The 25,560-nt window shown below is 36.6% G+C and overlaps 1 protein-coding gene across 16 annotated transcripts in view; it reads right to left on the bottom strand.

Moving 5' to 3' along the window:
* Window positions 1–5,402: 5,402 nt before the first annotated feature.
* DRAM2 (DNA damage regulated autophagy modulator 2) overlaps window positions 5,403–25,560 on the bottom strand; it is a 34,828-nt gene continuing 14,670 nt past the window's right edge. For all 16 annotated transcript variants that reach the window (XM_066352586.1, XM_066352582.1, XM_066352585.1 and 13 more), the window contains 4 exons: window positions 21,274–21,451; window positions 20,662–20,744; window positions 18,690–18,782; window positions 5,403–18,168 (listed from right to left, as the gene is read on the bottom strand). In XM_066352586.1, the coding sequence (XP_066208683.1) occupies window positions 18,061–18,168; window positions 18,690–18,782; window positions 20,662–20,744; window positions 21,274–21,451 (462 nt within the window). In that variant the 3' untranslated portion in view covers window positions 5,403–18,060. The remainder of the gene's footprint in view (window positions 18,169–18,689; window positions 18,783–20,661; window positions 20,745–21,273; window positions 21,452–25,560) is intronic.

Genomic DNA, 25,560 nt, shown 5'->3' with positions numbered 1-25,560 from the left:
TTGTATTTCTGTGATGTCAGTTGTTACTTCTTTTGTATCTTATTTTTTTATTTTACCCTTTTTAGAGACAAAGGAAGGGAAAGAGAGATCTTTTTGTTGTTCCACTTCTTTATGTATTCTTTGCTGTCTCTTTGTATGTGCCCTGATCAGGTATTGAACCTGCAAGCTTGGTATATAAGGATGATGCTTTAACCAACAGAACTATTTAGTAGGACCTCTTTTTTTCTTGATGATACTGATTAAAGTTTCATCAATCTTGTTTATCTTTTAAAAGAACCAGCTCTTGGTTTCATTGATCTTTTGTATTTATTAAAGCCTTTGTGATATTTATTTCTGCTCTGATCTTTATCATTTCCTTCCTTCTACTTACTCTGGGCTTTGTTTGCTAGTCTTTTTCTATTTCTTTTAGGTGTAGGGTTAGACTTCGAGATTTTTCTTGCTTCTTGAGGTAGCATGTAATGCTATAAACTTCCCTCTCAGGACTGCTTTCACTGTGTCCCACAGATTTTGAGTTGTGTGTTCATTTTCTTTTATTTTATTGAATTTACCAGAGTGACATTGGTTAACATAATTATACAGGTTTCTATAACACATCTCTGCACACTGTGCATGAGTGTTCATTTTCGTTTTCAGGTAATGTTTGATTTCTTTATTGATCTCATTGTTAACCCATTCATTGTTTAATAATAATCTATACTGCTCACAAAACTTAGGGGATATTTTATAGTTTCATATTCATTTTTAAATATCCTCTAATTTTTGTGAGCAGTATATTTAGCCTCCACATATTTTTTTAATTGCAGTTGATTTCTAGTTTCACACCTTGTGGTCAAAGAAGATGCTTGATATGATTTCAATCTTTTTGAATTTGTTAAGACTTATTTTGTGACCTAACACGTCTTTGTGAACATTCCACATTCTTTATGAACTGAAGAATAATGTGTATTCTGCTTTGGGATAAAATTTTAATTAAATCTTTCTAATCCAGACTGTCATTTAAAGTCACTGTTGCCTCATTGATTTTTCCATCTGGAATATCTATGCATTAATGACAGTGGGGAGTTAAAAACCCCTGCTATGACTGTATTGCTGCTGATCTCTCTCTTAATGTCCATCAAGATTTTCTATATATTTTTAGGTGCTCCTTTGTTGGGTACATATATGTTTACAATGGTTATATGCTCTTGTGACATTGATCCCTTTAGTACTATGTAGTTACTTTCATTGTCTCTTGTCATGGCCTTTGTTTTGATGTCTATCTTATCAGATAGAAGTATTAATACCCCAAATTTTTAAAATTTCCACTTGCATGGCATTTCCCCCCCATCCCTTCACATTCAGTCTGTATCTTTTGTTATAAGGTGGGTCTCCTGTAGATAATATATATATGGGTCATGTTGTCTTATCCATTCTTTGACTGGTGTATTTAAATTATTTACATTTAAGGTTATTAATAATAGGTACTTATTTACTGCCATTTTATTCTTCATACCTACTTCCTTTCTTTCTCAATTTCTTCTTTTTTTTCTTCATCTTAAAGCAGGCCCTTTAACACATTTTGCAATACTGGTTTTATGATAATAAACTCCTTTAGTTTTTTTTGTTGTTGTTTGTTTGTCTTTGTCTGTGAAGCTCTTTATTTCACCATCAATTTGAAATAATAGCCTTGCTGGATAGAGTAGTCTTTGTTGTAGGTCCTTGCTTTTCAACACTTTGAATATTTCATGCAATCCCTTCTGGCTAAAGTGTTTCTGTTGAGAAATCAGCTGACAAGCTTATGGGAGCTTCTTTGTAGGTAACTAATTATTTTTTCCTTGCTGCTTTTAAGATTTTTTCCTTGTCTTTAATCTTTGGCATTTTAATTATGATTTGTCTTAATGTGGGCCTCATTTGGTTCATCTTGATTGAAGCTCTCTGTTTCCTGAACTTGTTTGACCTTTTCCTTCACCAGATAAGGAAATGTTTCTGCCATTCAATTTTTCAATCAACAATTATTGCATTGACTTTATTGGGTTTACATTGATTAATAAAATCATACAGGTTTCAGGTGTACAATTCTATAATACATCATTGGTATATTGTATTGTGTGTTCACCACCCCCATTTCAACTATTATTTTTGAAAATAGATTCTCCTACTCTTGCTCACTCTCTCCTTCTGATACCCCTGTGATGCATATATTGTTATACTTGATGTTTTCACTGAGCTCCTTTAGACTTTCCTAATTTCTTTTAATTATCTTTTCCTTTTGATTCTCTGCTGTGTGCTTACTATTATCTTGTCCTCTAAACCACTGATTCAGTCCTCTGCTTCATCTAATCTGCTGATGATTCCTTCAAGTCTATTCTTTATTTCAGATATTGTATTCTTAATTTCTTTTTTTCCATTTATTTTATTTATTTTTGTTTAGACAATTAATTTTAACAGGGTAACATTGTTCAACTAGAGTTCATAGATTTTTAAAAAATCTCATCTTCACAAATTTTGGACATTCAATTATGTTGTATAATATAATTGAATGTTCACACAAAGTCAAATCATCCTCCGTCATCTTATATTTGTTTCTCTTTATGCCCCTCTCTTCTCCATCCTCCTCCTTCTCCACCTTTTTCCTCCCCCTGGTAACCACTGCACTCTTATCTATGTCCATGAGTCTCAATCTTGTCCCACTTATGTATGGAATCATACAGTTCTTAGTTTTTTTTCTGATTTACTTACTTCATTCAGCAACAAACAAGCAAACAATCCAATAAAAAAATGGGAAGAGGGCATGAACAGACACTTCTCCAAAGTAGAAACACAAATGGCCGGTATATAAAAAGATGCTCATCTTCATTAGCTATTAGATAAATGCAAATCAAAACTATTACAATGAGATACCATCTCACACCTGTTAGAATAGTTATTAACAAGACAGGTAATAACAAGTAAATAGAAACCCTCATTCACTGTTGGTGGGAATGTCAAGTAGTATAACCATTATGGAAGTATGATGGTTCCTCAAAAAATTAAGACTAGAACTACCATATGATCCAGAGATCCCTCTACTAGGTATATTCCTCCAAAACTCGAAAACATTGGTACATAAAGACACATGCATACCCATGTTCATCGCAGCATTGTTCACGGTGGCCAAGACATGGAAACAGCCAAAGTGCTCTTCAGTAGAGGATTGGATAAAGAAGATGTGGTACATATATACTATGGAATACTACTCAGCCATAAGAAATGATGACATAGTATCATTTATGACAACATGGATGGACCTTGATAATATTATACTGAGTGAAATATGTATTCATAATTTCTGACTGGTTATTTTTTATGGTTCCTATATCCTTTTTAATGATTACTATCTCTTTGTTTGCATTCTCATGAAGATAATCCATTCTTCCCCTAAACTGTGTACCTGGTATTTTGGTTGTTTCCATTTCATTTAATTCATTTTCTGGGATGTTTCTTATGCTCACATATGCACATATTTCTTTGATTCCCCCATTTTGCCTCTGTTTATAAGGTGGACTCCCAAACTTATTATGATGGCTTTATGATGAAGTTGTCTTCTTGGGCTTAGTGACATAATCTTCCAGATCACTCAGGCTCTCTGCTCCAGGAATGTTCCTTGTGGGTTATGTGCATCCTTTTGTTGTAGTGGAGTCTTGAATGCTGTTGGCCCTTCAGGCTGGCTTACTATAAGGATAAACCTCAATCACCATGTATGAAATGCAATGCAGGGGCTGCCCCCTGGGGAAGACTTTTTCCCAGCAGGGCCTGATGCCTACAGAATAACCCTTGGATGTGTGGATTGTGTGACTATCTGGGTCGAGCTCTGGTGTGGTCTGACACTACCACTGGTTGTGTTTGTTCTGGGTCTACTTGGTGGGGGGGGGGGTTCAGATACATGTTAACGTCAGAAATGTGTAAACAGCCTTGGGCCACCTGTCTGGAGCTAACCATACTGTTCACTGTTTGTGGCTGTGCCTACTGGGCCTGGGTATACACAGGAAAGGTCAATCTGTGTACAGGGGGTTCTTGGGTTACAACAATCTTGACATAGGACATTTTGAATTTATGATGCTCACTCCCATAAAAACATAAAAAATTGAGACATGTTTCTGCTTACACTGTTAGCATCATACTTAGAGACTACATGAGCTAACTAGCTTGGATGCGTGTGGTGGAAGACTATGTAGTAACTTGGCGTATGAGTGAGGGAGTTGGTGTTTCCCAGTATGCTTATCTACACCATTTTGAACTGTTAAAAGTGCAAGTGTTTTGTTTGTGTTAGGCTAAGGTGTGTTTGAACTTACACAAAAGTTCAGGTTACGTCACTGTTATAGGAACAGAACTGTGTCATGACCTGAGGACCCCCTGTATAAGAGTCAGCTAGCTCCAGTTTAGAGATGGAAGCAGATCTTTAAAAGGACTCGGTCTCTCTGATGTCTGCCTCCACCTATCAGCTACTCCATCTCTCCCAGAGGTCGCCTGGTCTTCCTCCAGAGCCTTCCAAAGAAAGAGTGTAGATTTGGCACAAATTGTCCATTACCCAAAGACCCTCCAACTGTTTGGGAGCTCAGTAGAGCAGGGAAACCAGGGTCAGGAAATGGGGTTAGTGAGTCTCCTACTTAAGGGTTACATGGTTAGGCATTCAATGAGGGGAAAGTGGTCCCTACTCCAGAGCCAAACAACTCAGTCTTTTCCAGAGTCTCCAAGTCTAGTTCCTCCAGGAGAGGCATATGAGACATCTTCATTTAAATTAACTGCTGACATTTCATCAGATACCATGAAGGTCAGCAGGCAATAATAAAATAACATATTCAAAGTGCTGGAGGAAAAAAATGCCCCAAGAATTCTACTTCCAAACACCTATCTTTTAAAATGAAGATAAAATTAGGATGTTTCCTGCAAAACAAACAAACAAACAAAAAAAAACAACACGATAATTTGTCACTAGCAGGCCAAACCTATAATAAACACAATAGGAAAATCTTTAGGCCCAAATAAAAGAACACGAGAGTAACTTGAATTCAACAAAGAAATAAAGGGTACTGCTAAAAGTAACTGCATAGGTAAATATTAAATACACTAAAATATATTTTAGTTTGTAAATCTTTTTTTTCCTTATTGATCCAAAAGATAACTGCATAAACAATAATTATAAAATTGTGTTGGTGGGACTATAGAGTAATGGTGTTATAAGAATATAATTCATACAAAAATAGTAGTACAAATGATATGGAGAGATAGTATAGCTATATTGAAAGACAATGACTGTATGTAATAGAAATTAAGTTGGTACTAATATAAACTAAAATGACAAATTAAAATGTTAATTATAATCCTCATGGTGATCACTGAGAAAATAATTTTAAAATGACAACAAAATATACAAATTAAACTAGTAGACTGGATATGTATGATATATTTAATACAAAAGAAGTCAATAATAGAAATACAGAAACAATAAAGACATGGAAATACAGAAAAAAAGAGTCATCATGGTAAATGGTGCATCAAGAAGCTCAAGTTATCTATCACACCAGCAAAATAACTACTGAGATGACAAGAGCTATCAAAATCAACTATTTTGGAACTGTGAAATGTAGATGAAAACTTGGCAGTGATCAATGGAGTCCAGATGAAGAAAGAGGCTGGTAAATATTGGTACATTTCTATGCTTGGCACAGTAGTTATCACCCGCTAGCCTCAGTCCAGTAGCAGTTAGCCATGGAGATGGTGGTCTATATATTCTTGTGTGACTTGTTGGTTCCTGGGGGACAATAAGAACATTGTCCTCCAAAAATCAAGATTGTCTATTTTGATCTGGCTGGCAGTACAGTGAAGGAACAGAGAGGATGGTCATTTAAAACTCGGGCAGAAGTGCCTGACCTATGGTGGCACAGTAGATAAAGTGTTGATCTGGAATGCTGAGGTTGCTGGTTCAAAACCATGAGCTTGTCCTGTCAAAGCACATACAAGAAGCAACAGCTATGAGCTTGTCCTGTCAAAGCACATACAAGAAGCAACAGCTATTATTTGATGTGTCCCACTCCTTCCCCACAGCCTTTCTCTCTCTCCCCCTCTCTAAAAATCAATAATAATAAAAATAATAATTCAGGCAGAAGTGATGTCCAGGTGGCATCTTTCTAAAGAATTTAAAGGGGCAGAACACTGTTTTCTGTTATTTTCCCTTTGGGTCAAGGAATTTAAGAAAATATTTGTAAGATTACTGGCTAATTATGTAGATAGTGTAGCAGAGACATCAGTTACCATGCATGACAAGGAATACAATCTTTGTGAAAATAGTTTTAAAAAGCCACTAAAGAAACAATGATTTTGGTCCCCCTCAACCAACAGCAGAGCTCTCTGGGAAGGGGGACAACTTAATTTCCAGAGTTACTACGTGACAATATTTAATATGTCTGGTTTTCAACAATAACTTTCAAAAACATTGCAAATCATTCAAAGAAACAAGGAAGTATAACTTATTCAAAGAAAAAAATTGATAAATCATCCTTGAGGAAGTCTAGAAAGTAAAATTAATTATATAAATTTTATATTAACTGTTTAATATGCTTAAAAAACTGAGGGAAACAATGAACAACTAAGTAAATATAAAAGGTAAAATTACTAAATTCTTAGAAGTTAGAAATAAAACTCCATAATTTTGGGTTCAGCAATGGTTTCTTATAAATGACACACCAAAAGCATAAGATACTAATGTAAATAGATAAAATGGACTTCATAAAATTACAAATTTGGGGGCATTGGAAGATACCATCAAGAAAATGAATGTTGCCTGATGACAATGGCATAAATTAGAAATCAACTACAGGAAGAAAACTGAAAAAAAAAACAACTCACAAATACACAAAGACATCACGTTACTAAACAACCAATTAATCAAATAAGAAATCAAAAACTACCCCGAGACAAATGAAAATAAAAGCACAAGTTTTCAAAATTAATGGAATGCAGTACAAGTAGTTTTAAGACAGAAGTTAATAGCTATATAGGCCTACTTCAAGAAACAAAAAGAAACCCCAAATAAATCTAACTTTACACCTAAAGGACCTAGTAAAAGAAGATAAACAGAAAAAAGAAAATAATTAAGATGAGAATAGAAATAAAATCCGATTTAAAAAATGAGAAAGATAAATAAAACTAAAGTGTTTTTTGATTAATAAAACATAAACAAAATTGACAAATCTTTAGTCAAACTTATCAAGAAAAATAAAGAGCCCATATGAATAAAATCATAAATGAAAGAGAAGTTACAACCAACACCACAGAAAGACAATAAAACATTAAAGATTACTATGAACAATTAATTATATGGCAACACATGTGACAATCCAGAAAAAATGGACAAATTTCTAGAACATACCTTTCAACACTGAACTAGAAATAAATGAAAAAGCTACACAGACCTATTACTAGCAATAAAATTGAAGCAGAAATAAAACAAAAAAACCCTCAACAAGTAAAAGTCCAGGACCACATGACTTCACAGATTATTTCTACCCTCAATTTAAAAAAATTCCTTTTCTTTTTAAGCCATTTCATGTTATAGCATAAATAACCATTCCTTGGTCCAGTTTACAATAAGAGTCTCATTTCCACAGGAGGTCCCATCAGAAGCATCTTTAACATCTATATTTTTACCAATAGTCTTTTCAAAGCAATAGAGACCTTTTTCTAATATGCACCTCAATACTCTTCTCCTCTACTCATCAAGTCCAAAGACACCTTTTGTTTAGATATGTGTTATAGCAACATCCCACTTCTTGGATTAAACAGTATTAGCTTGTTAGGGCTGTACACAGACAGATAAAATAAACTACCAGTTTTGACCACAGTAGGATGATATTAGAAATTAATAGCCAAAAGAAAAGTTTAAAATTCACAAATTTGTGAAAATTAAACAGCACAATTTTAACAAAAAAAAGAAATGACAAGGGTAATTAGAAAATACTTAAAGATGAATGAAAACTTATTGGACATAAAAAAAAGAATTCCTAAGGGGAAAATTTGTAGGTATAAATGCTTACATTGAAGATGTAATAAAGTACATTATTACAACAATTCTACAATGTAACTTCACAATTCAAAGAACTAGAAAAAAACAAAACCCAAAAGTAGCAAAATGAAGGAAATAGTCAAGATTAGAGTAGAGATTAACAAAATAAAAAATAGGAAACCTGTAGAGAAAATCAATGCAACAAAATGTTGGTTCTTTAAAAGATTCAACAAAAATGACAAACCTTTGGAAACCAAAGAAACCTAAAAACGGAGGAAGATTCAAATTACTAAACTCAGAAATAAAATTAAGTACTTTACTACTGATTCTACATAAATAAAAAGGATTAAAGGGAGCACTATGAACAACTGTATACCAATAAATTGGATTACCTATTTGAAATGAACAAATTTCTAGAAACATAAAAGTCTAAATCATGAATAAACAAAATACCTGAACAGAATTAAAAATAGTAAGGGGACTGACTGAATCAGTAATAAAAATATCTCCCAACAAAGAAAACCCCTAAACCTGATGGCTATACTGGTGAATTCTACCAAATATTTTTTTAAAAGTAATACCAGCACTATTCAGACTTTCCCCAAAATTGAAGAGAAAGGTACACTTTCTAACTTATTTTATAAGTCAGCATTTACCCCTTATAACAAAGAAAGACAAAAACACTTTAAAAATGGCAGGCCAAAATCCCTTGTGAACAGTGATGTAAAATCCTCAACAAAATTCTAGAATACAAAAATTTTCCAACATATTTAAAGAATTAGACACCATGAGCAAGTGGAATTCACTCCTGGAATGCAAGGATAGTTTAACATAAAAGTTAATCAATGTAATATGCCATATCAACAGAATAAAAGTAAATAAGTCCACAAGATCATCTCTACTGATGCAGAAAAAGCATTTGACAAAATTTTAACAGTTTTCATTATAAAAATACAACAAACTAGGAATAGAAAAAAAGTTCCTTAACATAATAAAAACCATATATAAAAAACTCAAAGTGAACATAATACTCAATAGTGAAAGCATTTCTTGTAAGATCAGGAACAAAGCAAATACAATTACATTCAGCACTTTGATTCAACATAGTACTGGAAGTTCTAGGCAGAGCAATTAGTCAAGAAAAAGAAATAAAAGGTATTCAAAGTATAAAGAAGTAAAATTACCTCTGCACATAATGTACTCTAATATATAGGAAATCTTAGAGATTACACACACACAGACACACACACACACACACACACACACACACACACACACAACCTTAGAATAAATGATTTTAGCAAAGGAGCAGGATATAAAGTCAACTTTAAAAATAAGTTGCAAAAACAATTTCATTTGAAATAGCTGCTCTTTTCTGGCCTGCAGTTTCTGCTGAAAAATCAGCTTACAGTCTTATGGATGTTCCCTTGTATATAACTAGTTTATTGCCCTGCTGCTTTAAAGATTTTCTTTGTCTTTAGCTTTTGACATTTTAATTATGGTGTATCTTGGTGTGGGTCTCTCTGGGTTTACATTGCTTGGGATTCTGGGCTTCCTGGTCATGGATATCTGTTTCCTTTGCCAGGTTAATAAAGTTTTCAGTCATTATTTCTTCAAATAGCTTCTTTCTCGCTCTTCCTTCAGGAATCCCTATAATATGACAGTAAGTACGCTTGTTGTCCAGAGGTTCCTGGTGCCCCCCTCATTTTAAAAAAATTTCTTTTTTTTTGTTTTGCTGTTCTAATTAGGTGAGTTCTGCTACCCTGTCTTCCACATCACTGATCTGTTGTTCTTCTGCATCATCTAATCTGCTGATTTCCTCTCATGTGTTTTTCATTTCAGTTAGTGTACTTTTCAGTTCTGCTTGGTTCTTTTTAGTGTTTTCTATCTCTTTGTTGAAGTTCTGTGTTCATTTATATATACTTCTGAGTTTGGCAACCATTCTTATGATCATTCCTTTGAACCCTTTATCTTCTGGTTGATTGCTTATTTCTTTTATTAAATTTTGTTTCTGGTGTTTTCCTTATTCTTTCTTTTGAAACATATTCTTGTCTCCTTGTTTTCCCCAAGACTGTGTTTGTTTCTCTGTATTAGGTAGATCAGATACATCTCATAATATTCCTTATATGGAAGATGTTCTGTGGGGCCCAGTGATGCATTCTCCCCTGGTCACCAGAGCCATGTGTTCCAGGGGTATCCCTTTTGTAGGCTCTGTGCCCTCCTGTTGCAGTTGTGCCACAACCATTGTGGGCATACTGGGTGAAGCAGGCCCCTGGCCTAGTTGTCTCTGACAGCAACTGCTGTTGGCACATTGTCATGTAGGCTTGTTTTCAGCATGGCTCTGTATGAGGCCCAGCTGAGACTGCTGCATTCACAGTGATGTGATGAGCTGGTGTGGGCACACTGGTGTGTGGTGCAGGTCCCCCGGGTGGCTGTGAGGCTGGATTCTACTACTGTGGGCATGTTGGTGTATGAGGGCTGTACCCCTAGAGTTGTGTATCCTTTGGAGGAGCTCCAAGTCTTCCGAGGGCCTCCAGCTAGGTGCTTGGGGGCCAGGGTGCTGCCCCAGAGAGGCTTTAGTTTGTCCTGGCCAAGATGAAGTTGGGTCTTCAGAGTAATGGAGTGAGGCAAACTCCAGGAGTGCCAGAACTCGTCCCCACTAGTGGGGTCAGCTTGGTGGAAGGAGAGCAAAACAAAGCAAACCAAGATAAAATGGTACCTTGCCAGTGCCTCAGTCCCTGGATAAAGTTCCAAGAGATCCCAACCCTCTAGCATATGCCCCCAAATCTGTCAGTCTATCTGCCTCATGCATGATTCAGGTGCTTTTTAAACTGCAGTCTCTGTCCTGGGACTGAGAGTGAGTTTTTGCACAAGCCCTTTAAAGCAGAGATTTGTTTTCCCAATCCCTCAGATTCCCTGGAGACAAGCCTCTCTGGTCCTCAAAACCAGATGGGAGCTCCACTTCCTGATGCTGGTGCTGGTCTCCTGGGCTGAGAAGCCTGATGTGGGTCTTGAAACCTTCACATCTAATGGGTCCTCTGCAGCTGTAATATTCCTCACACCTGTGGTATGCAACACTGAGAGCGTGTCTTGACTAGACAGTCTCTCTGCCCCTACTACACATCTCAGTGTGGCTTCTATTCCCAGTTGTAGACAAACTTTTCAACTAGTCCTCAGTTTGTACTCACATAGTTGTACTACAGCTAATTGTAGTTTTCATGTGCTCATGGGAGGAAGTGAAACCAGGATCTCCCTACTCTGCTTTCTTGACCAGAAGTTCAAATATAGATCTTAATGTTTGGTATGATGAGCTAACGATAGTATATACCTGTCACATATATCCATCTCAAGATGGAGAATGCATCATTCCCAGTGAAATATTTGTATTTTTTCCAGGGCTGCCACAGATTAGGAGACTTAAATAAACTTGTTTACACAATCTCAGACACTTGAAGTCTGAGATCAAGGTGTTAACAAGCTCTCTTGGGCTTGTAGCTGGCCATCTTCTTCCTGTGCTTTCATATGATCTTCCCTCTGTATATGTCTCCATCCTAATTTCTTCTTCTAAGTCATATTGGGCTAGGGTCCACCCTAATGACCTTATTTTAACTATTTACCTATTTAAAGACACTATCTCCATGGGAATTAAAACTTCAACATATAAGTGGGAGGAGGGTATCAATCACAACTTGGCACATAACAAACCTTCATGCCCCTTTCTAGTCAGTCTTTCCCATAAAGCATTCACTTTCTGACTTCTAACACCATAGTTATGTCTACCCTTGTGATTCAAATAAACAGAAACATATATTATGTATTTGTGTCTATGTGTAGCTTCTTCTGCTCAATACAATGCCTTTATGATTTATTCACGTTGCTATGCATATCTTTAGCTTATTTCTTTTTACTGCCAAGCAATAAGCCATTACATAAATATACCTCAACTTGTTTATCTATTATCATATTGATTATTGCCACATTTGGACTATTATGAGTATAATTATTGAGAAGTCTTTTGTGAACTTGTTTTAATTTCTCTTAGGTAAATTCTTATGAATGGATTTTGCAGGATCAATGAGTAGATATGTTTAACTTTGGAAGAAACTGTTTTCCAGATTGGTTCACCAGCAACACAAGAAGTCCAGTATCTCATATACTTTGGTGTTATCAGTCTTTCTTATTACACCCATACTATCGGGTATGTAGTGGTGCCTCATTGTAGCATATTGCCATTACAGTCATGTCGTTGTTCCACTCATTTATGCAATCATCGCTGACTCTTCTATGTGCCCCAAATGGGGACTGAACCCACAACCTTGGCACATTGGGACGATGCTTCAATCAACTGAGCTATTGAGCCAGGGCTCATATATCTTTTTTTTTTTTTATGAATTATTTGTTCAAGTCCTTCACACATTTAAAAAACTAAATGGTTATTTTTATTATTGATCTGTTGGTGTTCTTTACAGATTCTGCATACAAGTTCTTTGTAAAATATACATGTTGTAAATATGTTCATCCACTCTGTAATTTGCCCATGTAGATTCTTGCCCATTGTGATAAACAGAAATATTACATTTTAAAAAGTTCTGTGTCACTTCTTTTTATAAAATTCTTAACAGCAACTTTTGTAGCTTTCAGTGTAAAGGACTTGTACATGTCATTATATTTATTCCTAATTATGACTGTTTTATACTATTGTAGATAGTGTTATATTATATATTTCAGTTTTCAATTGTTTATTGTTAATACAGAATTGCAGTTTATCAATCACTATTATTCAACTTCAACCTTCCTAAGTGCACTTATTAGTCCAAAATTAGTTTTTAAAACCTCATAGGATTTTTGTGAACACATTATTCGTTTATTCTTTTTCTTGCCTTATTAGTAACTGACTAGGACTTCTACTTCAATATTGAATAGAAAGCAAGGATTATCTTTGCCTTCTTCCCAATCCTAGAAAAAAGGGATTTAATATTAAACCATTAAATATATTAGCTGTTAGATTTTTATAGGTGCCCATTATAAAGTAGTGGAATTCCCTTTTGTTTCTGGTTTGGTGGGAGTTTTTTTTATCATGCGTGTTCCATTTTGTCAATTTTTTTTGTTTTTGGTTCTGAGTTTTCTTCTTTCTGTTAAGGTGGTGAATAATGTTGCTGGGATAAAATCCAATTGGCCATGATATATCATGTTTTTTTTTTATTCATTGCTAAGCTCTATTTACTACTATTTTGTTAAGCATTTTTGTATCTGTGTTCATGAGGGATATAAATCTTTTTCTTTTCTCATAATGTATTCATCAAGTTTTATTATTGGGGTTATGCCAGCCTCAAAAAACAATTTGAAAAGTTCTCCATTTCTTGAAAGAGTCTGTGCAGAACTTAGTAGTAATTTTGTGTGTGTGTGTGACTGAGAGGGACAAATAGGGACAGACAAGCAGGAAGGGAGAGACATGAGAAGCATCAATTCTTTTGTTGTGGTTCCTTAGTCTTCTTAGTTGTTTCTGGATGCTTTCTCATATGTGCCTTGACTGGGGGGCTACAGCAGAGCAAGTGACCCCTGCTCAAGCCAGTGAGCTTGGGCTCAAGCCAGCGACCATGGGGTCATGTCTATGATCCCACGCTCAAGCCAGTGATCCTACGCTCAAGTTGGTGAGCCTCTGCTCAAGCCAGGTGAGCCCCTGCTCAAGCCAGATGAGGCTGCACTCAAGCCAGTGATCTCAGGGCTTCGAACCTGGGTCCTCCGTGTTCCCAGTCTGATGCTCTGTCTGCTGCGCCACCGCCTGGTCAGGCAGTAGTATTTCTAACTTAAATGTTTGATAAACTTCACACTGTGGAGTTTTCTTTTGGGAAAGACCTGTGATTACAAATTTAATACTTTATAAATATGGAGATATTTTTAGATTTTTTTCTTCCTGCACCTCTTTGATAAGCTTTGTTTCAGTAAATATTTATATATTTATTTGTAATTGTTGAACTTATGATCATAAAGTTGTCCATAACATTATCTTTCATATCAAAAGGCTAAGTAATGATATCCTCTCTTTGAAGTCCTAGTATCAGTATTTCTTTCTCTTTTTGACTTGGATCAGTTTTTATCAGTTTTCTTCAGTTTCCTGGGCTGTCATAACACATTACCATAAACTGGGTGTCTTCAAACAACAAAGTTATTTTCACATTTCTGGAGGATACTCAAAATCAAGACTCTTTCCCCAGACTATGGGAGAGAATCCTTCCTTGATTCTTCCTAGTTTCTGGTTGCTGGTCATTTTGGGCATTCTTTAGCTTGAAGATGCATTACTCCAATCTCTGTTTTCACTGTGCCTTCTCTATTACTGGGCCACATGTGGTCTTCTTATAAAAACACCAGTCATTGAATCTGGGGTTCATTCTAATCTAGTTTGATCTCATCTTAACTGTTATCTCCAAATACAATCACATCTTGAAGGTATGGATGAACAGGACTTTTGGGGAAATACTATTCAACCCTGTATGTTAGTCTTGCTAGATGTTATCCAATTTTAATCATTTTAAAAAACTCACTTGATGTTATTGGTTTTTCTCTTCATTCATTTCCAGTAATTTTGGAAGAGTTCTCAGTCAGTATCTCTTCAGACATTTCTCCTGTACCATTTTCTTGATCCTCTCCTGAAACTCAATTATAAGATATAAAGCCATTTGATTTTGCCTTCTAAACTCATATACTGTATTTTTTTTCACTCTTTTCACATTTCAATTTTAATACTTTTAAAATTGAATTTATTGGGGTGACACTGGTGAAAATGTTTTTAGACTTCCAAATGTCATTTTCAAGTTTATGGGTCCTTTTCTCTACATGTAATCATATCTAATTGTAGAATTTTCTTTTCTTGTGTTTTTCAAAGTTTACATTTCTGTGCTGAGTGTCTCCATCTTTTTATGCACATTGTCCATAATTTTTACTAGTTCCTTTAGCATTTTTATCAGTTATATGCCCCTGATAACTGTAACATCCAGGAAATCTGAGTTGGCTTTCATTGACTGTTTCCTCTCTGGATTAATATTTTCTGCTTCATTGCATATCTTATAATTTCTTACTGTATGCTGGATATTTTGTATAAAGTTGGAGTAGGTGTGAAAGTAAGTTCCTCCAGAAAAGGGTATGCTTGTTCCTCTGTCAAACCTCTGGAGTGGGAGGCTGATCTGATTGGGTCTGTAGTTGAGATGATGAGCTTTGTTTCACCTTATCACTTGCTTCACAGATTTTAAGTGGACAAATTTCTTTTCAGTAGGGATTGAGATCTGAGCATCGGTGAGACTTTAGTAATATCTTTGTGCTTTTCAGCTCGGCTGAATTTCAGCCCTTCCCATAGTATTCTACTCCACCTTTCTGGTAGGCAAACTCTTCCAAATTGCCAAGCTTTTTGGAGGATGGAGTTGCTTCCACTGTTGAGACTCAATACCTCAGAAAGATTCTAATAAATGAGTACATTCTTTCTAAAACCAGCACTATGTCTGCTTCAAAGGAGGCAAGATGTACATTATGGATTTTCGAGGATACTAATAAGCCAATAATAACTTTTTTTCACAGTGAATGTGTACAGGACACTGCAGAACAGATAAGAAAAGCTGTCTTTTTCTTTCATAAATCCATGTAGCATTTACAATATATGACACTATTCTAGAAATATACAATGTAACCTCAGTAACTGGGAAGGATAAAAACAAGAGTTCCTAACTTATATTAGATCTCGTTTGATTTTCTAAGATTTGATTAAATGTGGACTAGCACAGGTTCCTTCTACCATGTGACTGTGCCATTTCTTAAAATCTTGTTTTTGTCCAATCAATATCCAACAGATGTTAAGGGGGGAAAAGTTGGGAAGGAGCATTCCTGTTTTTTAAACACATTCATTTCCTTTGTATTTTACCAGCTAAGATTTAATCTCATGCCTATTCTTAATTGGAAGGGTGTCTGAGAAACGTTGTCTTGCTGTCACCTAGGACAAACAGGAAATAGATTTTCACTATCAGTTCACAGAGTCTGTTCATTTTGTCAGCTTAAAACCTTGTCTTAAAGCTAACCATTCAATATGAAAATGTTAGTTGAACGAAAGAGAAATACTCTATCTGTTCATCTTTCTACAGATTCTGACAGTGGAGGCAAGGTATACTTTGAAGAAGTATATGGTTATCTTCCATTGCTTCTACCATAAGGTAAGGGATAAACACATATTTAAAACATCTACTTATCACCCCTTTTTGAACTTATTAATATTTTGAACCTGTTATTTATAATAGCCAAAGTTAAATAATGGAACCAAAACACCACCAAAGTATATATTTTTGTTTTGAAATAATTTCTTTAATGTGTTCATGTGCATCTCTAAGCCTAATGTTCTAGTATGGACATACAAGGCCACATTCTTTTCAGTGCCATCTTACACACATATAATTTATAATTTTATGAATTTTAATTCTATCAATTTGCCCTCACCATACTGTGGTCTTCAAAATTGAATTACAGTTCCTTTGATGCATAGAAATCAGGACTGAATGCTGTTTACTGGATGTGCTTACGCCATGATTTAAAACATAATAAAAATGTTTATACTTTGTATCCATATTTTTTTCTAGTGATGCCAATCAATGTTTATCGAAATGTCTCCCATGTCACTACTGCTTGATATAAACAGTATTTTATTCCATTTTGTCTTAGTCTAGAAGTCTTCAGAAATATTAGTTCTATTCTAGCAACTCAGGCATGATCATACTCTGATTCCACCATATCACCATGTTCTCTTAAAATGCCCCCTCTCACACTTTAAATTTGTTTTCACCATCTTTCATTCTGGGTGTCGAACCATTTCTTCTAAAAAGATAAACCTTGTTAATTTTCTTCAAGGATTGTTTTTGCAAACCAGTCTGTCACTGGGCACCTTCCAGATGAGCATTTTCTTCTTTGGACTTTTATCTGCACTCTGTAAATCATTATTTATCTGTATAGAGAGGGATTCAAGTATAAGCTATCTAAGCACTCACACACCCAGAAATAGAACACTGTTTTGGTGGGTCTATCACAATTATTTTGTACCTAGTTTTTTTAGATTGCTCATTTTGTCTGTTAGAATAGAGTTCTACCAAGATCACATCCCAGTTAAAAGGCTCATCATTTGCCTGTTCAAGGCTACTTTTACAATTATAATATGCTATAAAAAAATCTGAGGCTCCTGACTACTGTTTAAGATAACTTTTATTAATGATATCTGCTGTTATTTATAAACTTCTTAGCCTCATAAATGAACAGTAACTTTTGTTTTAATGTAAAACATGATTGGAGTTAATTTAACTATATATATATAGCTACTTTTCTCATTTTTGATTAATATCACATACCACAGATGAAGCTTCATGAAATTATTGCGACCACACGTGCGATAGACCAGTTAGCATAGTATCCAGCTTTGTGGTGGGAATCACATCAATACCACCAAAATCTCACTTAAACGATGACAGTGCTCATGTTGAATTCATCATGTCTGCTTCCCTTTATAGGTGGAGTCCAGAAAAAAATTATAAAGGCTGTAAGAAATGTATTAACATGGTAAAACTATTGCTTCAAAACCCAGTTCTAAAGGAGCTGCTGAGCAATGGTGATTGTTTGGTGTCCTGGAAAATGTCTTGCATAAAAGTGCTCCAAACAAAACATGCTTTACAATAAGTTCTAAAAGGGAAAAGGCTGGTTCTGCAGACAGACTGGTGCTCTTCTGGTGTTTCACTTCAATAAAGTAGGAAAAAAAAATCTACAGTGTGTTAGTCCTTTGGTTTTATTTTCTGGGATTAAAAAGAAGTATCGGCATAAATGTTTTTACATGATCCTCTTGAAGACATTGTTTAAAATAAGTTATAAAATGGCTTCATTCATGTCTCTTGATTATCAGGACCCATCAATGTCACAGTCAGCCTTGATTAACTGGTTGAAAATTTCAGAGCAGAAGTGACTTACGAGTATTTTCCCAATCCCTGAGAATAATCATCATCACAGAAATATTTATCCTTGCATCATAACTCTCTAGAAAGTAGATGTGTCCGTTCACTGTTAATGGGACAAGGAACAGGGTCATAGAGGGTTAATCCATGTAAATTGGTTTCCAACCGTAAAGAAATTTTCTGGAACAGAAAAGAAAATTATGTATAGATGTTTGCCCTTAATGACAAGTCACATCTTCAGTATATCCTGAGGACTATCTTTGGGGATTAAGAATAGATCAATTCTAACGAGTAACAAGAATGAGACAGCTGTTGAATTGAGAAAGCTATCATCAGTAGTCTTAACATAGCTGGGAAAACCACTCGTCTCTGCTCGGTTCTTTGTTTTTCATTCATTTCTATGAAGAATCAGTAAAACTAAACATTGAGGACAACCAATATACATGTAGGCAGAGTTGATGAAAATTCTGTAAAAGAATTTCTACAAATGTGATTGCTTTACAACCCTATTTTCAAAGCCGAATCTCGCTAGTAACACTCTACTTTTGCAAACACAGAAACAATTCATCTGAAAAGTTTCTCTTTTGCCATCGCTGCTTACAAAGTTTACTTTCCAAAGGTTGGAGACTTGCCTTTAGAAAATTCTTGTATACCACCTGAAGGTCATTTGACCATGTAAATCTAATTCTGTGTTTGCTTACCTGAAAATCACGAATGTAAGTCAGAAAAAAACCAAAGAAGGAACATGACAGAGACCATTCTGCTGCAGTAGTGATCATATGAAGCACATAACCCTTGAGTGACAATAAAAGAAAAAAAAATAATTCTGTGAAATTTCATTTAAATGGGCTATAATTTCTCTCAAATAAAAACACCATAAGACTTATAAACCCCAAGCCCTGGCCGGTTGGCTCAGCGGTAGAGCGTCGGCCTAGCGTGCGGAGGACCGGGGTTCGATTCCCGGCCAGGGCACACAGGAGAAGCGCCCATTTGCTTCTCCACCCCTCCGCCGCGCTTTCCTCTCTGTCTCTCTCTTCCCCTCCTGCAGCCAAGGCTCCATTGGAGCAAAGATGGCCCGGGTGCTGGGGATGGCTCTGTGGCCTCTGCCTCAGGCGCTAGAGTGGCTCTGGTCGCAACATGGCGACGCCCAGGATGGGCAGAGCATCGCCCCCTGGTGGGCAGAGCTTCGCCCCTGGTGGGCGTGCCGGGTGGATCCCGGTCGGGCGCATGCGGGAATCTGTCTGACTGTCTCTCCCTGTTTCCAGCTTCAGAAAAATGAAAAAAAAAAAAAAAAAAAAAAAAAAAAAAAAGACTTATAAACCCCTAGCCTGACCAGGTGGTGACGCAATGGATAGAGCGTCGGACTGGGATGCGGAGGACCCAGGTTCGAGACCCTAAGGTCGCCAGCTTGAGTGTGGGCTCATCTGGTTTGAGCAAAGCTCACCAACTCGGACCCAAGGTTGCTGTTTTAATTTTTTTTGAATTTATTCATTTTAGAGAGGAGAGAGACAGAGAGAGAGAGAGAGAGGAGAGACAGAGAGAGAGAAGGGGGGAAGGAGCTGGAAGCATCAACTCCCATATGTGCCTTGACCAGGCAAGCCCAGGGTTTCAAACCAGCAACCTCAGCATTTCCAGGTCGACGCTTTATCCACTGCGCCACCACAGGTCAGGCCCAAGGTCGCTGTTTTGAGCAAGGGGTTACTCGGTCTACTGTAGCCCTAAGGTCAAGGCATATATGAGAAAGCAATCAATGAACAACTAAGGTGTCACAAGGAAAAACTGATAATTGATGCTTCTCATCTCTCTCCGTTCCTGTCTGTCCCTATTTATCCCTCTCTCTGACTCTCTGTCTCTGTAAAAAACAAACAAAAACTTATAAACCCTTAATTTTTTAACATATCTTGAGAATTAGAGGCAAACAGAAAAGTCCTCCTAAATGATGTAGCTATCACAATTGTATCTAGAGCCCATAAAAGTTCTATTTGTATAACTAAGAATAAGAAAACTTCTACTCAACAATCAAGAAGTTACTGCCTTTTTCAAAGCCATAGATTCACAAAGAAAAAAAAAAACTTAAATAATAGAATCCAGTAAATTATTTCATTCATTCATTTTCACTAAAATGTCCTATTAGGGCTGATTCTTTAAAAATAATTTAAAATAAAATGCCACTAAGTGGCTTGTGAAAACACATAAACTCCTTGTATTACCTATGTAGTATATGTCCCTCTTTTTTCTTCCCTTAGGATTAAACATACTATCTCTATTTAGATATCCACTATTTTGGACCTCAAAAGCAGAATCCATAATAATACTCTTCAGACAACAAAAAGAGGGAAAAGATATTTTTTCAATTCAGAAAACAAATATTCTAATAATAAAAGATCTCAGTTGGGTATATTGTATACTATATCCTTATTTTGAGAAGTCAGTTGCTGAGAAAATTATTTGCCACCACAATTCTCTTCACGTCTTAAAAATGTGCACAGACCACAGGGGATGGAGAACACGAATGGTTCTACATAAACATCATACTGGTATATTGAAAATAATCTTAATACATAACTGATTATTCTATGGAAAATGTTTCGTTGTTAGTGATGAAATGAAAAACACATAAACTAGTAGTCACCTTTAATACAGAACTAAGTGTTTTAGACTCTGGGTTCTCACCTTGTCTTTGGGGTCCCAGTGCAGTTTCTGGACTATATCAGTGCTAGAGCTGCCGCTGTACAAAAGCGACGAGCAGATCAGCACTATGAGAAGAGCCAGTCAAGGAAGATTCCCAGCGAACAGCTGCAAGTTTAAATTAGATTCAAAACAAATATTGCTTTAAAGGTCCAAAAAGATTACTCACATATTTGTTTCCAAGGTCCAAATCCATTTTCTTAAAGGCTTCATGTTACATGGTGGTGGGGAAATTTTAAATGTGCCCAGAGGATCATTATGAAATGGCTGGCACGGTCAACACCCCTTTGCCCAGTAACTCGGCACTTCTCTCACAAGGTCCTGCTCCATCATGGTTCTCAGGAAAGACATTAACTCACCCACGACATCTCTGAAGTGAACATGATTAGCCTAAACGTTACTTTTCTTCCTAGCTCAGTTCCTGAGGTCCTATGTAAAATTTGAACTCCATGTTTCAAATCCCTGAATACAGAGATGACTAACCCAATAGTCTCACTGTCCACAAAAGGACCGCTTACAAACATGCCAACAAAGTTCACTTAAATTTCATTACTCAGTTCTCTTGCAAGTGTAGCCACATTTCACAGCAAAGGATACTGCTAAATGCACTCGCTCCACACCAGATAACCAACAGCAGTCTGATCCAGAAGATTTGTTTGCCATGAATTTTGGGCTGCATTTGGTAGGAAAGGGCGGTCTGAACAAACATATACAATGAGCCCATACCGAAGGTGAGCACAGCTCCACATATATGCACAATAAAAAAGGTTGTTTTCTGAGAGGTAGAAAGAAGAAATAAGAAAATCTAAAAAACTGGACACACATCGCCAACACAGTATTTAAAAGTACAAGCCAGCGATTTCAGTAGGACATTCACTGAGTGGAAAAACTCTGCAGACTCTACAAATTACTTCCTCAGGCAATTTCCCTTCATAATATTCAGCATAAACCTGTGGGCTATAGTAATTCAAACTATTTGACAGGCCACTCTAAAAATATGATAGTAATTATTTATCCATTTAATACCGTTTGTTTATTTAGGTGCCCCAGATGCCAAGCACTGCTCAGTACTCAGATATATTAGTGAAAAGAATGAACAACCACCTGGACCTCAAGATTTATGTTCAAGGGAAGCAGCGCAAACAATAAATAATAAATTCGAGAAATAAGTTAATTCCGTAGTATGGTAGCTGGTGATAAGGGTTAGAGAAAAAGAGAGTACGGGAAGGAGGATTAGGACGACTGGGAATACTAGGGGAAGAAACTTTCCATTTAAATCTAATTTAAATGTAAGTACAATTTAAAGGCTCAAGAAATGAAAACATTCCCTCTTGGCTCAAGTTTGATTGGTTTTGACAAATTTTGCCACAAGAGATTATCATAAATTGTAATTCTTTTCTCCTGGACCTTACTCTTCTTATTAGTATCCATCTACATTTTACTTTTTACTGTAACACTTTCTGCTTGAAACGTGGTGACAGTAGCTTTCTAAAAATTCTACAACCAAAAGTCTTCCCTGAAACCACTCTATTTTTCTGAACAGATGTTGTGTTTCATTTGGTAGAGAAAGTGCCCAGCACAGCGCTTGGCACAGAGGTCTGATCGAAACAACAACAGAAAGGAGGTCGGGGCTTTGTACAGTTCTTACAAAACGAGGCCCCTCATTTTACAATCAAGGTGCCCATTCGCAAACAGAGTCCAATTTTCCTGGTTGAAGACATAGAAAGTTTCTGGTACAAAGAAGTAAAATATAACAATTTATTTGTCAAAGTTACTGTTTTCCTTTTAGAGAGAGATAGGGTAACTTTGATATGGTTTTGGATGTTGAAACTGGTAATAAGTTATGAGCCACTAAAGGGAGAAAAAAATTCAGTCATTACCACTTCGTCTAACAAAGAAAAAAAAATTAGCATCTGTAAAATGTAACACAAAATGGTAATATTTTCTTAGTTCATAATTGGGTGGATTTAGTTAAATATATGGATAAAGGCTGGAAAAATATAGGCCAGGATGAAATTAATTATTTTAGAGATAAGAACAGAAAAATGGGTAAATTTTCCCTCTTAAAAATATCCTCAGGCCCTGGCTGGTTGGCTCAGTGGTAGAGCATTGGCCTAGCATGTAGGTGTCCTGCGTTGATTCCCGGTCAAGACACACAGGAGAAGTGACCATCTGCTTCTCTATCCCTTCCCCCTCCCTCTTCTCTCTCTCCCTCTCTCTTTTCCCCTCCTGCAGACATGGCTCAATTGGTAAGAGCGCATCAGCCCTGGGCATTGAGGATGGCTCTGTGGAGCCTCAGTCTCAGGTGCTAAAAACAGCTCATTTGTGAGCATGGACCCAAATGGGCAGAGCATCGGCCCCAGACAGGGGTTGCTGAGTGTTCCTGCTTGGGGCACATGTAGGAGTCTGTCCTTCCTCACTTGGAAAAGAAAAAAAATAAAATACTCTCACTTATATCGATAAAGCTAAACACAGATATAACCTGATCAATGCCCACTATGATCAGTATACTGTCCTATCAACATAATCCTGTGAATTAAAAAGTAAATAAAGAATGGACAGCATTTACTACTGTTGTTCTAATTAAAATAGAGGTATAGAAAACTGGTTTGTGCTGTTTTGTTATGGTAGCTCTAGGAAATTAATAAAGATTGTTGCTAACTTAACCCTTCCAAGTTTCCCTGAGGATAAATTTCCTAGGAAGAAAAAATTCCTCTAAGTAGGGACTGAGTATACTTACCATGCATTTGTTTTGCTAGTTATTATTATACATACTTGTTTTCAAAGAAGTTAAATTTGTATTTTTAAGTCACAGATTTTTCAAATGCTATATTATAATTATTAGGTCTCTTTAAATGAAGATAACTAGTTATAGCGAGAGAACTTTTTATCCATTCTGCTTCGTCCCTTTAGCTTCAGTAAGTTAGCTACTAAACACTTAATGAGAGCATGTCTGGGCTAAACCCTATGTCAGGTGTTGAACATACAATGGTCAAAAAACCACTGTGCTTATAATTAATAGAGAAATTTATTGACTAAAAAGTTTTTTAAAAATTTAAAAAACACAAAAATAAAATCAGACTGTACTAGTGCTATAAAGAATTAATTTCCAGAGGTTTGGAGCACACAAAGAAAGAAAACTTGAAATACATAGGAGTAAGTCTATCAACAAAAAAGACTCCCCTGAGGAAAGATAATCTGTACTGAGACCTGAAAGATGCCTGACTGCTCAGGCTTGGGGTTGTCGAATGACCAACAGAAGAAACAACACAGCGATGGAGGAAGGCCAGTGTACGCACAATGGAAACATAGGAAGGGGAATGATTCAGAGTGAGGCTGTCCCCCTGCTCAAGGTTCTACAGGCCTGGACTTGCACGAAGAGAGATGCAATCAAGAGAGAAAAAGTAATTTGATAAACTGCCAAACTGCTTAATTAACTCAAAGGTCTTGTATGGTCGAGCTGCTACTGCCCCTCCAGCCTCATTCTGCATGATGCCTCTTCTTGTCTCCATTGTCTATCCACAGATGTATGCATGTATAAAATAAATTGTAATTGTGTTAAGACACTGGGGTTCTGGGCTTTGTTAAAGGAGCAAGCACGACCCTAATATCCACGTGGATTATACCTACAGAGATGACCAGTGTTAACCATTACTAAAACACTGGAAAATGGGAGAGACTGATCAGAAGCATTATACTAGCAGGGGTAGTCAACCTTTTTATACCTACCGCCCTCTTTTGTATCTCTGTATCTTAGTAAAATTTTCTAACTGCCCACCGGTTCTACAGTAATGGTGATTTATAAAGTAGGGAAGTAACTTTACTTTATAAAATTTATAAAGCAGAGTTACAGCAAGTTAAAGCATATAATAATAATTACCTACCAAGTACTTTATGTCGGATTTTCGCTAAGTTTGGGAGAATAAATCTTTATAAAACAACTTACTATAGTTAAATCTATCTTTTTATTTATATAAATACTTTGGTAGCTCCGCTACCACCCACCATGAAAGCTGGAACGCCCCCTAGTGGACGGTGGGGACCAGGTTGACTACCACTGAATGCACAACTTCAAATAAGATAAAGAGACAGTACGTGCCTCTTATATATGTATTTCTATAATGTGTGTCTTTATGTCTGACTGGTTATAGATGTCTATCTAGGTTATTACATGTTTAAATGAAAACTTTAAAGACTGTAGAGAAATTAATCAAAAAGCACCACAGGCCCAGGATGCAACGGGTAGTATCAAAGGCTTATTTGAAAGAACATCAAGGCCCTGGCCGGTTGGCTCAGCGGTAGAGCGTCGGCCTAGCGTGCGGAGGACCCGGGTTCGATTCCTGGCCAGGGCACACAGGAGAAGCGCCCATTTGCTTCTCCACCCCTCCGCCGCGCTTTCCTCTCTGTCTCTCTCTTCCCCTCCCGCAGCCAAGGCTCCATTGGAGCAAAGATGGCCCGGGCGCTGGGGATGGCTCTGTGGCCTCTGCCTCAGGCGCTAGAGTGGCTCTGGTCGCAACATGGCGACGCCCAGGATGGGCAGAGCATCGCCCCCTGGTGGGCAGAGCGTCACCCCTGGTGGGCGTGCCGGGTGGATCCCGGTCGGGCGCATGCGGGAGTCTGTCAGACTGTCTCTCCCTGTTTCCAGCTTCAGAAAAAAAAAAAAAAAAATGAAAAAAAAAAAAAAAAAAAGAAAGAACATCAATAGACGGAAATGTGGAGAGTTTGCAAATACTTAGTGAAAGTCAACTGCTCTTTTAATTCCCAGAGAAAAATCTGACAGAACTAAAGATCCTTTCTTTATCTCATCCTCACCTAAGGGTTGGGCACCTACCTAGGAATGTAGGTGATCAATGGAAACATCTAAACAAGAATACAAAATAGGAA

Source organism: Saccopteryx leptura, chromosome 11, assembly GCF_036850995.1.
Source record: "Saccopteryx leptura isolate mSacLep1 chromosome 11, mSacLep1_pri_phased_curated, whole genome shotgun sequence".
Lineage (NCBI taxonomy): Eukaryota > Metazoa > Chordata > Mammalia > Chiroptera > Emballonuridae > Saccopteryx > Saccopteryx leptura.
The sequence above is the reverse complement of the archived record's forward strand: the minus strand, read 5'-3'. Positions and strand labels throughout refer to the sequence as shown.